At 46.2% G+C, this 14,242-nt stretch overlaps 1 protein-coding gene across 8 annotated transcripts in view; it reads left to right on the forward strand.

Moving 5' to 3' along the window:
- OSBP2 (oxysterol binding protein 2) overlaps nucleotides 1-14,242 on the forward strand; it is a 125,594-nt gene that overhangs the window by 52,754 nt on the left and 58,598 nt on the right. Inside the window, exon 1 of one of the 8 annotated variants that reach the window (XM_052795435.1) lies at nucleotides 5,636-5,758. The exons of 4 other annotated variants lie outside the window; for them this stretch is intronic. In XM_052795435.1, coding sequence (XP_052651395.1) covers nucleotides 5,731-5,758 — 28 coding nt within the window. In that variant the 5' untranslated portion in view covers nucleotides 5,636-5,730. Of the gene's footprint in view, nucleotides 1-5,635; nucleotides 5,759-9,049; nucleotides 9,075-9,199; nucleotides 9,294-10,778; nucleotides 10,882-14,242 lie in introns of those variants that run through there. 3 more of the 8 variants (XM_052795440.1, XM_052795436.1, XM_052795443.1) reach the window with 3 other exon arrangements.

Genomic DNA, 14,242 nt, shown 5'->3' on the forward strand with positions numbered 1-14,242 from the left:
CTCTCTAGGTTCTAAAATACCCGAACGGTTGGATATGTTGTGTTAGCTGCTGGTGTGGGCAACGGAGACTGAACCAGTCTGAAGAATGGGGAAAATGAGAAGCTGTGGGTGTTAGTAAAGCTTGGTAACTTCTGATTCCTGCTTAATGAGTCATGCCGAGCATGGAGATGGGCTGTGTGACAGAGGAGAGTGGTCCAAGAGCAAAGACACTGCTCTGCTGAGCGAGCAGCGTGGCATGGGGTGGTGGTGGGACCGCGGTGAGGTCTTGGCATGGTGGGACCGCGGCGCGGTGCGGGACTGCCCTGTCGCGTGTCATGCTTGTGCTGCTCCTGACCGCCCCGGCGGGTCTCGGGAAAGCATCTCCGTGTTGTAACTTTGAAGTGCAATGAACTATGTGGCAGCTGTGAGAGAATTTTTTTGTTCTTGCTTGTACCGTCGCTTGGTGAAGCAGCTTAGCCTGGGGCAGGAGGGTGTGTGAAACCGAGGCGCTGCGGACCTGCTTTCCAGAGCTTCAGTGGTTTTGACTTTGCCTTTGCTTTTCCAGGTTCATACCTTCCCTTTGGCATCGCTTCCCCCCTGCACTTCGCACACCTACAGCGATGCAACGCATGCAAACGTGGGTAGCTATTGAAGTTGTATATGGAGTCATTAAATAACAAAGTCAGGTTGCCGAAGGTCGAAAGCGATCGTCTTTAACGCTGCGGCGGGCTGGGGGTTGCCCCAGGTTCCATGCAGCTCGCGTGGTCCCCGGGGACGCTGCGGTCCTGGCTGAGCGCGCGCCCATCCTGCTCCTCGGAAGTTTCCAGCTTAGGGAGCTCGAGGGTTGTTGCTTTGCAGACCGTGGAAACAAATGCGACGGGGGATTGATCGTAGCGATGCTGAGCCAGGTGCAGGGGGACCAGAGGCGTCGGTGAGCTCAGTGCTGTTCTTGACGTGAGTATATTCATTTAGTTTTCTGCTCTCACACGAGCAGCAGAGAAGGGAATCAGTTCAGTGGAAAGCTTTGGAAAAGACCCAGGATTTTACCTGAAGCAGCCCCAAAACAGAAGGGGTGGAGGGCTGATACGCTGCACGCATCATTTCCAACCCTGCCGTGAGGCCCCGGGCTCCCACCATTGCTGTGGGGCCGAGTTACCCCGAGATAGCGAGGGGTCGGAGCTGTGTGGAGGGGCCACCAACCTGTCCCCACGGGCACCAAGACATGGCTCCTGAGGGATTCCCACAGGAATCTGATGTCTGCTCCAGCCAGCGAAACCCGCCGGAGGCGGCAGTGGTGTGGCAGGTGGGCTCAGGCAGCTGTAATTCGCTTTTCAGGTTGTTTTTGGCTGCGTGGCTGCTCTGGCTTCGAAGAGCCGGTTGGAGCAACTGGGGAGGTGCCGGCTGCAGAAATCCCCCCTGCTCAGCCTTGTCCCTTAGTCTTGATTTTTTCCAAGCATTGTGTGATATCTAATTTTAGTATTCCTGAGGCTTGACGATGCACTGCTTTGGTAAAAAATTGCAAATGAGGTAAAAAGAGACATTGCATTGTGACGTCATTAAAAGAACTACAGGACGTGTAGGTCTGTATTGATGAGGGGCCAGATTTCTGAAAAGAAAGGGGAAAAAAAAAAAGTTGATTACTAATCTTTTATTCTGTGTTTATCTAGCTAATAGCAAGGTGTGTTTTCCTGATACTGCGATTTAAGAGCAAAGAGCAGTAAGTGTTTGATCAAACATTCAGAGTTATAATAAACCTGGATTTTCTTGATTGCAGTTTCATGTGTGGGACAGGTTGTTTAAAAGCAAAATGATGGTTTGAATGCAAACTATCATTTTTTTGTTTTTGTTTCTCGGCGAGTGGGTGGTAGTTTGATGCTGTAGTGAAAGGTGGGGGTGATTGCTGCGTTCCCGGAGTGTCTTGCTTTTTGATGTCAAATTTAAAGTTACCGTGGAAAAAAAAATGTTCTGACGTGTTTCTAGAAGCTAGTAAAGAAGCTTGCATGCTGTTGATGGGTACTGACGTACGTGGGGCAGCGTAGCTGCACGGGATGCAAAATCCTGTAGATTTTGGAACATGTATTGTATCAAGCCAAAATACTTGAACAAGACAAATTTTGGTTAGGTTTTCACATTGTGAAGGACAAATGGCAATGTAATAGCTCAAACTTAGTGTCCTTTTTGTATCATTTCTGTGGATTTTTTGGTAGCTTTTCTTTGCACATTGGAATTCCATCTGTGGAGCTCTCTTTCTTTGCAAGTTGTTCCTGCGTCCCTTGATGGGAGCAATGCAAAGAGCGGAATCCAGCTAAACAAACATAAATACAGACAAGTTGTGTATAAAATGCATGTGTTTTTTTTTTTTAAACAACAGTCTGTGGTGCCTCTCGAGGGATGCTGTGACCTACAGTGCCAAAGAGCAGCCTCAGTTGAGCTGTCAGTGAGCAGAACCGCCAGCGTGTTAATGAAAGATCCACGTGTTAGCTGTTTCAACTGTCTGTTTACACTAGAAGAAGGTTATTTTGATTATTCCATTTATTTCCATCTCGAGGGTGAATTGCATATTCTTCATTAAAGATTTTTGTAGCATACAAACCCACCGCGGGATTCACTGTAAACAAGGTGGAGCCCGTGGGTGTTTTCTCTCACTCCAGTAGTGCTTTTTGAGTGCAATAAAATAAATGAAGGCAGGAGCAAAATGTAAAGAAAAAGCCGATTGTTGGGCAAAGCTAATGAAAAGCCTTCAGGGATTTGTTTCTCTGGAGACAACCTTTCTGTGCGACCTTAGACAAGTTACGTGGTTTTGCTTCTGGGCGTCCCTGGTTTGAGATTTGCAGCCTGGGGGTGGTGAGTTGGGTCTTAAACTGCTCTGTCCCTGCACATGTTGTTATCCTGGTGATATCCAGAGGTTGAAATTCTTCTCTATTAGGAAAGAAAATACCGCCAGTAATAATCAGCTGTAATTCTACTGTCTTTTGCTGCACAGTATGCACACACGGCGGGGCTGGGAGGTCAGATGGAGCGGTGAGTGTGTCTTTCCCTAAATGGCATTTTTTCTGCGGGGGAGAGGTTCAGCTTTGGATTCTCTGACTCTGCTCACGAACCAATTGACCATTTAAAAAAAAAATAGGTACGTGGGGACGAGATGGGGCTGAGGGGATTTGGTCCACAGAGATGTCTGCTGAGCTGTGTGCTGCCAGGCTGGTGCTGACTTACTGCCAGCGAGTGAATGCAATGATGGAAAACTAAATGCAGCAGAAGGGAATGCGGAGAGAGGATTTGAGATGTCAATTATTGGTGTGCGAAGCTGCAGTCCTCCCCGCGCTCGTCACCAGTGAAGAAGGTACCTGTGTGCCTGTTCCTTCCAGCTGATGGCATCGGAGCCAGCGTGGTGTGGGTAGAAATGGCTTAACCAAGGGACCATGTGGTTTGACCCTGCTACTTAGATGCTGTTTTGCTTTTCTAGAACCGAATTATTAGCAAAAATGACCTTTCCTGGGATGGTTGTGATGCTGAGTGTGAGCTGCATCAGTGGTGCCCTCATTTGTGGGGTTCGGGTGTGTAGGGCACCCTGGCCCGTTCAACCCAGAGGGAACGACAGCCGCAGAAGAACCAGAGGGGATGGGAACAGAAGCAGAAAGTCGCAGGATGCGGAGACGTTGCAGCCGTATCCCGTTGTGCCCTGCTCCTGGGATTTCAAGGCTGGAGGTTCAGGCTCCGGCAGATGGAACCGGGTCCTCTGCGGATGAGCCGTAGGAAAGGGAGCAGGCAGCGGGAAGGCTCTCCGTGGCTACCTGGGATGGGCGATACATCCCTGCGGCAGGGAGAGGGGAGCGAGGGGCATCCCCCCGGCCGGGTGGGCTGCGGCAGGAGCTGGGCACTGCTGCAATATTCCCTGTGTTGGTCCGGTCGGCGCAGGGCTGACAGAAACTGCTGTGAGCGTGTCCTGTGGCGTTCTGTGTCGGTGCAGAGATGCAAAAACAGGTCGCAGGGGTGAGGAACTGGTGGTGTTTAAGTGTTTTTATGAAAAAGCTTATAGCAAGATTAATTCCTTGCAGAGAGAAGAGGAATGAGAAAGTCTAAAACCCAGAGAAGCAAAGATGCCATTATGTTTTACAGGCTTTTTTTCTTTCCTTTTTACCCCATAAATAAATCTTCCATTGATGCACAGAACAAGAGAGAAGGTATAGTGTTACCTAGTTGGCAGGATAAGGTTTAAAATGCTTAAGTGTGTTTTCCTTTTGAAAGTCTTGAGAGTTTTCTTGCCGTGTAGGCATGGTGTGAATGGCTTTTCCTGGAAGGGAGAAGAGGAACAGAAGAGGTTTGGAAATTGGTGAGTGGTCTGATATCAATAAGATGAAATGTAGTAAAGCCGGGTGCAAAGTACTGCAGAAAAAAAGTATTAGTATTGGTTTTGGCTGTTTTAAGGTAGGTATTATATTCAAGACACATTTTACTTCACGCTTGTGTAGGGGAATATGTGTGGTTTTTTTGGGCATCGTAGTTTAAAAAGAGAGAAGGCATCTGGAGAGTTGTGAGGAACACCCAGCAATCTAGGAAGCATGAAAGAATCACATTTTATTTAAAAAAAAAAAAAACGGAAGCAGATTATGAAGATGTGACAGGTGCTTTCCAATACACTGGTTTTTGCATAGGAGGAAGGTGGCTGTTTCTTCCTTGTGTCTGCAGGGGGCAGAGGCAATCCCTTCAGTTTGGAGCAAGAAAATGGGTGTTGAGAATATCTCTCTGCTTACAAAATATGTGAGTCCTAGAACACGAACATCTGGAAGCAGCATTTTAAAGAAAGGGTTTTTGACAAGTCGGTGTCAGAGCTGGTGTGGGTACTCTGGATGTCACCTTGGTGTTTCTCAGTATCCCTTCCAGTCCTATGTCACTGCTGTAAATATTATGGACACCTCTTGCTGTTACCTGTGCAAAATGCTTTTATTTATAGGGTTCTCCATTTCCTTGTAGTTGTATTAAACTTTACCTATTTGTACTGTTTCTTTAGGTCCTGCCTGTATTCATGTGGCTGGGTTTTGGTTGTGGTGGTTTGGTTTTTTTTTTGTTTTGTTTTGTTTTTCTCCTTTGTTTTGGAATATTTGCGCATTTCTGGAAAGGGTGTTTCAATGCAGTATTATATTATATACTATATTATTATAGTTATTGTAATTAATATATTATACATAGTGTATTATGTGGCATTTCAATGCAGGCAGAAGTCCCCAGAATTATTTTAAGGCAGTTTTGTCATGCTGCCTCCCATATGGTTTGAAGCGAGGACTTGAAATTTGGCGAGGCGCCTGTCTTTGTGTAGCATTTGTTGCTCTCGACATGCAGCTCTACCCCGCCGTGCCCAAGAAGAGGCCTCCGACAAGGGGCTGGTTTTATGCTTTTCTATTTATTAGAAAGTTTTAAAACCCAAACAGCTGACATTTCCAAAGTTTCGTTTTTCTCCGAGCCCGTTCCGTGCCTCCTGTGTGCTGGGGCAGGGCAGGTAGTACAGGCAGCAGGCAGCTGCCTGCGCATGGTGGATGCGGGGAGAGGAGGAGGAGGAGGAGGAGGCATCTCCTGGCTCCGAGCGCAGGGGAATGAGAGCTGCGGAGAGGAGAGGGAAAGGGAAGGAAAGAGATGAGGATATGGAGCCTGCAGAGAGCATCCCGGGGGAAAGATCGCCTTTGGTCGGAGCCTTACGGCTGTGATCTCCCACCACACGTCCCCACTTCACGGAGCGGAGCCCCTCCTGAGCGCTGGATGAGGAAGAGGTGCTGTGGAAAACGCAGTATGTAATTTTATAAACACAGACTACAACAAAGCAGGAGGTGGGCTGAGTTTGGCATGTGTGAACCACCGAAATTTTCATGCTTTCTGAGTGCTGGGTTTTGCAGCTTGTAGGGTTGTGCTCCTTTCGGGGCATGTAATGGCTATGAAAGTGTTTGAGAGAGACCTTGAAGTTGGTTAGACACTTAAACTAATGTATAAGGTCATAAAGTGATGCATCTCCCCATATGTGAGTGGTCTTCAGAGCTTGTGGAGATGCAGCGGGTCCTTGCATGAGGCAGACCTTCCTCCCGACCGTACACAGGGCTGCTTTCTGCAGCTAAACCAGGGAGAAGTTATTTCAACTGCTACAAATAAAGTGGTTTTGATCGGTTTTTTAATGGATGAGCTGGAGTTTGAGTTGTTTTAGTACCACTAATCCTATTACAGCTCTGGATTTTTAGAATTCATCTGATGTTTTTATCGGTTGGTTTTGGAGATGGATGTGGCACAGCTATAAAGATGCTAGAAAATTAAGGACAACGGATGCTTTCAAGATTAGTTGAATAATAATGATGACAAAAGGAAATGTCATGCTAAAGTGTATAGCCTTTGGACTTCTGGTGGGTATGTGTGTTAATGGTCACACTCAGGAACAGGAAAACAGAAAATACTTGAAGTGTCTCCACTTTGTTTTAGAATTTCATCAAACTTGGACAAAGAAGTCAGACTAAACCCAAACTATAATTATCCTCCTAACCTTCCTGCCTAGTTTTCTTCCACACAAAGTATTTGGAAGGTAGAAGTTGCAAGGGAGGGTGTATGTTTAAAATCTGATATAGTTTTCTGGAAACAGATTGGTTTGATATTGCCAATAGAGCCTGAAGGTAGAGCTGGTGATCCGGGAGGTGGTGTGTGTCCGTGGGGATGCTGGGTGTGCCACAGGGAGATAAATTTTTTCCTTCTGGCTCCCCTCATTCATCATTTTTATCTTCGTCTTTTCCTGGCCCCTCTTGGCCAGCCCTGGGTGACCCATACCCCCCCGCCCCCAGCCAAAATTTCCCACCTCTGACTCGCCTCCTGATTTTCTGTTGCTCAGCAAGAAGTAACGCCACGATTTGAGTATTTCTCATAGAAAGCAAGCAAGAAGAAATTTCATCTTGATGTAGAGCAACACAGCAGGTAGCATTTCCCAGGTACCTTTTACTGATCCTAGGACCGAGGTAACTCTTGTTTTTGAGTGGAGCGAGTTAAAGTCAGGATAAATCTGCAATCTGTTTTTAAACGGGGAGCTTTAGGACTAAGTCTCCAAGCATTTAGATGAGTAACGGCGGGTGTGACTTAAATATTGGCAGGAGGAGGTTCATGGCAGCTGGCAGAAGAGATGCAGAGCTAGTTATAATGGTTTGTGAATGTTAGGCTGATCAAGAGGGACTTAGCTTTGCTTTCTATGATCCTTCCTTGCAGTTACTGCAACAGGAATATAGCTAAATTGTGTTCAAGCCACCACTAGAATAAAGAAGTTGCTTAGAAGAGCAAAGCAAGGAGTATCTTGGTGGAAAAAGCTTCTCCCTAGCGATTTAGACAGTCATCCAATGCATTTTCCTATAGCAAACTGGGGGAGATCACTGAGTTACATGCCATGGGTTTGGCAAGTGGGGACACCTCGCCGGGGGTGATGCAGGGAGTTGAACCTTGTGATCCTTACGGGTCCCTTCCAACTTGAGATATTCTGTGATTCTATATTTGACCAGGACCTTGTATCAACATGTTCATACACAGCAGATTATTAGCTTAACCCTGCTTGTCCTGCGTAGCTGAGCTTCACGACCTTCACTCCCTGCCAGAGCAAACTTCTGCGAGGCTCAGGTGGTTGTCTCCATGCCCCACTCCTCTTGCTCTTCCTACCTTCCAAACCCAAGTGGAAGGTTCTTGCAAGTCTCCATTAAACCCCCTCTTGCTGTCTGGCCTTAGTGGGCTGTGGGCTGTGCTTGAAGCCTGGGAGGCAAAACTGACCTTAAGGAGAAAAAGGTGTTGGTTGTGTTGGGTCTGGTGTCGTCTACAGGGGTCTGGATTGGAAGCTGCTCCTGAACCGATCATAAATGGTGTGATTTTCAGGGAAAAGGAGCGACTGTAAGAAATCACAGCTCTGCTCGTCGTAGGCATACACACGAGGTTTGGGTATTTGTACGCGAAAGATGAGTATATGAGAGAGATATATGTGTGTGTGTGTATGTATGTCTATCTCTTGGTATGTATATATACATATATTGATATATAGACGTATGTGCATATTGGCTCTGATCTTAGTGTCTAAACACAGATCCTGGCTCCATCTGGTTCTTGGATCTGCTGACAGAAATGGAAGTGCTCATTTTGAGCTAAATCCTATCAAGGCCTTCCCCTCCAATTAAAAATTGCTGTTCTTGTGTTCTTTGTAGTTGTTTTTTTTTTTTTTATCCCCTTGAAAAACTGCTGGTTCTTACCCAAAGTATGAGTATATATGCAAACAGGTTAATAAAATTTTTCCATGCGTGTGTATGTTGCCAGCATTAGTTTTTTCTGCCTCAAATGTGTAGTGTGGTGCTAGCTTGATTTTCCAGAATTCGTCCTTTTTCTACCCAGAATGCTTGAATGTAAATACTTGACAGTGGTCTCATCTCCAATTCCCCGAGCCGTGATTGTGTATTTAGCTGCACGTCATGCAGTAGCACCTTGGCTGCAGCTGCTCGTCTTATATTGAATTGTGATTTACGCCGCATTTTTCCTCCGGACTTGCTCGTCCCCCTGAGACCGGTAAAATATTAAAGGCTGGGAAAATCCAATTATCCCACAGCGAAGGGGTGAGAAAATAGACATCAGGAGGGCATGCGGTCCTGAAACCTCAGAGGTTTTGTTATTGAGCTGTTGGGGACACATGAAACGTAGCTGCGTGAGTGAAATGTATAATGAAGATTCTGATAAAAATAAAGAAATTCTGATATGTATTTTAAGCAAGTGTCCTAAAAATAACCTCCAGCAGCATTTAAAGGGACAAGCTTCCAAATACCATCCTCTGCCCCTCCCAAAACAGGTTCTCTTTGGATTTTGGGCTGAATATCCGACAGCCTGTTCAGCATTGCTCCTGAGACAGCCCCAGCAAAACCTCCTCTTGGTAGGACCCGCTGTTGTCTTCCCCCCCCCTTTTTGGCAGGATGATGCCTTTTTCTGGCAGAGATGGAGTTAAGGATCCGTGGTGCATGCTGGTAAGAGGGTGGTTTGATGGTTGCTGCGAGCTGGGTGCCGTAGCGCTCTGCTAACAGCATGTGGCGAGAATTTATTATGCAAAATGTGGAACTGTAAGTGCAGCGATGCAGCCGTCTGGCTGACTGCTGAATAAGGACATTTTCTTTTTTCTTTCTTTCTTTTTTTTTTTTTCCATCCTAAAGCTAACAGCCATGTAGCGCGTAGCCTCTGCGAGAGCGATCCCGCTGTGGGGATGAAGGGTAGGGGCTGCTGGGAGACAGGATCCATCCGTTCCTTCTGCAACGCCGGCTGTCTGAATAAATTTCACAAGGGTTAGTGGCCTTCCCGGCATCCTCCTGCCATCACTGCCGGACGGATCCAGCCCAGCGTGCACTCCCTCGGCATCCAGCATGGTGCCTTCCCTTGCCGTGCAGATGCACTGGGGAGCAATGGAGGGGCCGCTCTAGTTAGCGAGGTGCCTTCCCGGGATGGGGAGCATGTTTAATGCCATGCAGGAGCCCTGGAAGACAGAAAAATACGGAAAATATTCTGTGCGGGTCCGTCGGTGGCGTTTGCGTGGCGGCACGGCATCTTGCCTACAGACGGGGCTCTTGGGCATCACGTGCTACCTCCTTTCTCGGTTTGGTTTGAGATTTATAAAGCATGTGGCTCTTGCTCTTTCTGCTTTACCAGGTGTTTAAAAAAAAAAATACAGTAAATCACCCACGGTTCAGATTTACTAAGTTCAACTGCTAAGAAGGTTAAATTTTATGATAGTTTGTTCTTTTTGTGTGCTTCTAATATCAAAAAGAATTGGTTTGCTCGTAACGGGTAAATTAGTTCCTGCTTCAGTCTGTTCAGACCTGTTACTTGGTTTCAGTAAATTAGATATATTTTTTTAGTTATAAGCCAAATTACTTTGCTGTTGAGACAAAATGAGAGTGCTTCTGTGTTCGTACTGTAATCCACCCTGCCCATGCTTTAGTCTGACGTATTGTGAGAGGCGGAGATGTTCTCCAGGAACACCTGAGTGGTGGTGAGCTATAGTTTAAGGCTGTGCACTCTAATTTCCGATCTGTTACTGCTCCCTGGGTTATTCCAGGTGTTTCCCATTGCCAGTCCCAGGAGAGCTCAGCGCTGGGTGCGTAGGAGCGCTGTCCTTTACGGGGCAATTGATGCTCTGCCCAAATCCGTGCTGGTTTGGGGCAGAAATCCCTGGTTTTTGAGCACTACCGAACAATTTTGGTGTGTTTTTTTTTCTGGGTCGGATCCTGTGACGAAGCAGAACAGGTCTGCAGGGGGTGTGGGGGTGTCCCGCGTCTCAATTCGGACAACTTTTGTGTTGCTTCATCGATGGATGGACTAAGTGAAACCATGCTTCTCACAGCAAAGGAAAAGGGGTGATGGTGAGAAGTGAGGATTTCTAGGATGCTCATAACCTTCCTTCCAGACCACCAAGGGTTCTTCTGACCCCAGGCACTAACAACTCATTGCTTACTGTGCTTTATTTATATCGCTGTGGTGCCCAGGGTGTCTGTGCCAGCTGGGCACTGGTGGCACTGGGTGATGCACACCTGGACTTCCTTGGTGGTCAAATCCAATTGTTGGTCCTTTGATGTAGTTTGGGATATTTAATAGTTTTAAGGAAGGAAAAGGCACAAATCCTACAGAAATTCACAGGAATCAAGTCACTATCTCCTGCGTGGGATTCATCTCGCCTCACTCTAGGTGAGATCGTGTTGTATCCAATTTAAAAGCTGAAGCCTGATCTCTTGACCCAGAGTTGTCTTTGTCATCAGTAGGGAACCAGGCACCTCCAAGAGCTGTTTGCTTCTTCCCAAAATAGGTCATCTCCAACCCTGAGGGAAGCCTGGGGGTGGATCTGCTCAGATTTGAACTTTCCATTTCTGGCTGTCAAAGGTAGGTGAGATGAGTTATCCCATCTTCTTTAGATACAAGTGTTTAAAGTCGCCAATTCCAAACTCTGGTCCCATTTTATTTTTGTTAGTGTGTGGTGTGAAACTACCTCTGCAGAGTGGCACGTGAACGTCAGCCTCCGCTTGATCTGGTCCCTGCACAGTCCACGTGGACGCATGTCTCTGTCCTGCTCTCAAGCATCACTTCACAATAAGTTATTTCATCTAAATGTAATTTCCTTCCTCCAGAAAAAGGCATAGAAAGGAGAAATGCAAATAGGTCAAATCAAAATTCAAGCAATCGGGGATTTACAGCAGGTTTCAGATGACCAAAAAAAAAAAAAAAAAAAAGCTTTTTTATCAAATCCAGATTGTCCGCTTTCCTTTGGTTTTCTTTTTGAGCTGTTTTTCTAACTAGGTGACGTAAGGACATGCATGTAATGGGAGTTCTGCACATGCATGCACAGTGGTTTATGTAACTAGGCTTCAGTGGAGAATAAAATGCCTCAAACCAGAATTATTCTCATAAAAAGCTGAAACCAGCTTGATTCCTTTCGTGTGAAAATTGAGGGGAAGGTGGTGAGTGGTGAGCATGGGAGAAACGGCGATTGGGATTTCAGGGAGACCGTGGTAACCACAAGGAACAAACCTAGGGAGATGTCTTCCAAGGGTGTCTGAGGTCAGATTATTTCTGGTTTGGGACTGGGAAGGAGTTAGGTGGCCTTGGCATCGTTGCAACAGGGAGTGATAGAGAGCACAAAGCCCTGTTCTTTGGTTTTTTTTTGTTTTGTTTTGTTTTGTTTTGTTTTTTTTTTTTTTTTTTTTAAATTTAGCAGCTTTCAAATTCAAATACCCTCAGGGTTTTCCGTAGTTCTGCCTGTGCCGGTTCCCCATCATCTCGCCCAACTGTTGAAGCGTCCACCCCTTGTTCTGCCTGGTGCCGGCAAAATGATTGCGGCTGCTTGCAGCCATCACGGACGCGTGCACTTCTTTTCCTGGGCATGTCGAACGTGTTCATCATGGGACTGCACGTGTAAAATGTAAACCGTATTGTATTCTATGTGCAAAATAGATTAAGTGATTTTAATAGTTTCAGATGTCCTTCATTAGCCTTTCCTATGAACAAAGATGCCCCACCTGATCTCCATAGCCCTGGGCAAAGGGAGAGACTCATGGCAGGGGCTGAAGGCAACACACAGCCCTCTTGGAGTGGACACCCTAAATCACAGCCTGATTTTTTCCTCCATTTTAGTGAATATTGGGTTTATCGGGCTCCTTTTAACACATCTCTAGCAAGTCCTGATGCAGGAGCTTCCAGCGGCTCTGTGGTGGTTCTTCGTGCCAACAGGATGAGGTGGGGGTTGTTTTTTGGCTGGGCTGGTCTTTTTCTGCCCCAAAAGCATCTTTCCCCATTTTCTGGTGGGAAAACGATGCTTTGGGGGAAACTTTGCATTGACATGTGATAAGCTTTCCCTGTATGGCAGGGGGGATCTCTGTATGGCATGTGTGGAGCACATTTAGCAAACCCAGAGGGGTCTTGGCCATGGGACATGACAAGCAAATATTTTTCACATGTTAGCAACAAACTGAACCCCAAAGCTGGGAAAATATTGGCTTTTAAAATCAATTTACTGTAAAAAATGTGATGTGCAAACGGTGCGGTAAAAGTGTCTCTGGTAAGCACGTTCCCCATTGAAAATGCAATACTTTTTCTGGAACCAAAAATATTTCCCAAGGATGCTTTGCTTTTCATCTAGAAATCCTCATGCTGTAATAGTTGTTTTCTACAAAAATTTTGGCCTTAAATCCACTTACATCACCAAAAAGGAGCTGTTTGAGGTATGTTTAAAATGCTGATGACTTTTAATGAGCAGCCCAGGGAAAAGCTGGCCCGGGCTTTTTGCTTGGCAGGAGATTCCTTGCAAACAAAAGCGCTCAGCCTGGAGGCTTTGGGTTGCTTTTAATAGTTTCTTTTGTGCTTGTAAGATGAAACCAATGCAGACCTTGTGATTAGACAGTGACAAAGAAAGGTGAAAGTGGAATTACGTGTGTGGTTTTTTTTTTTTTTTTTTTTTTCTCTTCTATGTTAAAGGCCTGATCTGGTTTGGTTAGAGCTGATGGGATCTTGTCTCCTGGATTCATTGACATTGGCCAAATTAAGGAAGAAGGACGGAGGTGTTGAAATCTTTCTGTAAAGAGTGGAGTGTTTTTTTCTGTGTTACGGTAATAGGTTTTATTCTGCATTACGATAACGGGTTACAGCCACCCTCCTTATGCCATGGGAGTACAGGCTAGCGGGAATACAAAGACCACACTATGAACAAAAAGGTCAGTAAGTAGCTGACAGATAAAGGTAATTAGCTTATCTATAGTTAATTTTGAGGATCTCAAAGTTCTTTACAGCAGAAGTGACTAAATACCATGCTCCTCCTTGCAGAGGAAAATACACAGAAACACCCCTGCCAGGTCCACTTGGTGCATTCGGTGCCAGGGCCTGGGTTACTTACCACGTCCCCTGCTCAGCAAATGTAATCTGTTATTAATATTTGATGGTAACATGGATGATAATCATCTAATGAAAGTCAAATCCCGGGCCGCCGCCTGGCAGGGACCAGGGCTCCCTGGGTTGGGTTGTCAGCACGCTGGGCTCGCGGGTGACGAGCACTTACAGCAAGGTGCACACGTGTGGGAATAGTTTCTACCTGGGCCATGAAATGCATAGACGAAGAAATAAATTTCTATAGCTACATACATAGCGGCGTGTATTTATGTCATGGCCCAGCTAGAAACCATTTAAGTGAATGTTTAAAGTTGATGTGTGGATCAAGGCTGCTATATAATGAAGGTTGGATTAAATTTCGAGGAGGGACCAGGCACGTGTGGCTGCTGTACCATTGATGATGGACAATGCTGCAGCCTGCTTCCAGAAGCAGAAGTGTTGATTCAGCCTTTTTCCAGATTTATTTAGAAATCTCACAGGGGGGCTCTTGCCTGAGAGTTTTGACACCTTGTTCCTTGGCATGGCCATCCACGAGCAGAGGAAGCACAAGATTGCAAGTAGTATCTTATACCTGTCCTGTGAAACCCACAGGCACGTCCTGTACCATTTCTCCTACGTGATGTAGTTCCTCTGGAAAGCAAGTCAGCTAGAAAGGCATCTCGCCGAGATGTAAAAGTGTGAAGAGATACTAAATCCACTGGCTCCTTGGTCGTTTTGTTGCTGGGTTAGCTGCTGTCAGGTGATGCCTGTAGTTTGCACTGAGGTTGCGCCTGGCTTGAGCTGCGGAAGAGCTGTAGATGTTTTGTTATGACTTTAGCAGTTGAACAGCCATTTGTGGCTGCTATTTTCCCTTTGTGAAAGTGCC

Source organism: Harpia harpyja, chromosome 9 (assembly GCF_026419915.1).
Source record: "Harpia harpyja isolate bHarHar1 chromosome 9, bHarHar1 primary haplotype, whole genome shotgun sequence".
NCBI lineage: Eukaryota > Metazoa > Chordata > Aves > Accipitriformes > Accipitridae > Harpia > Harpia harpyja.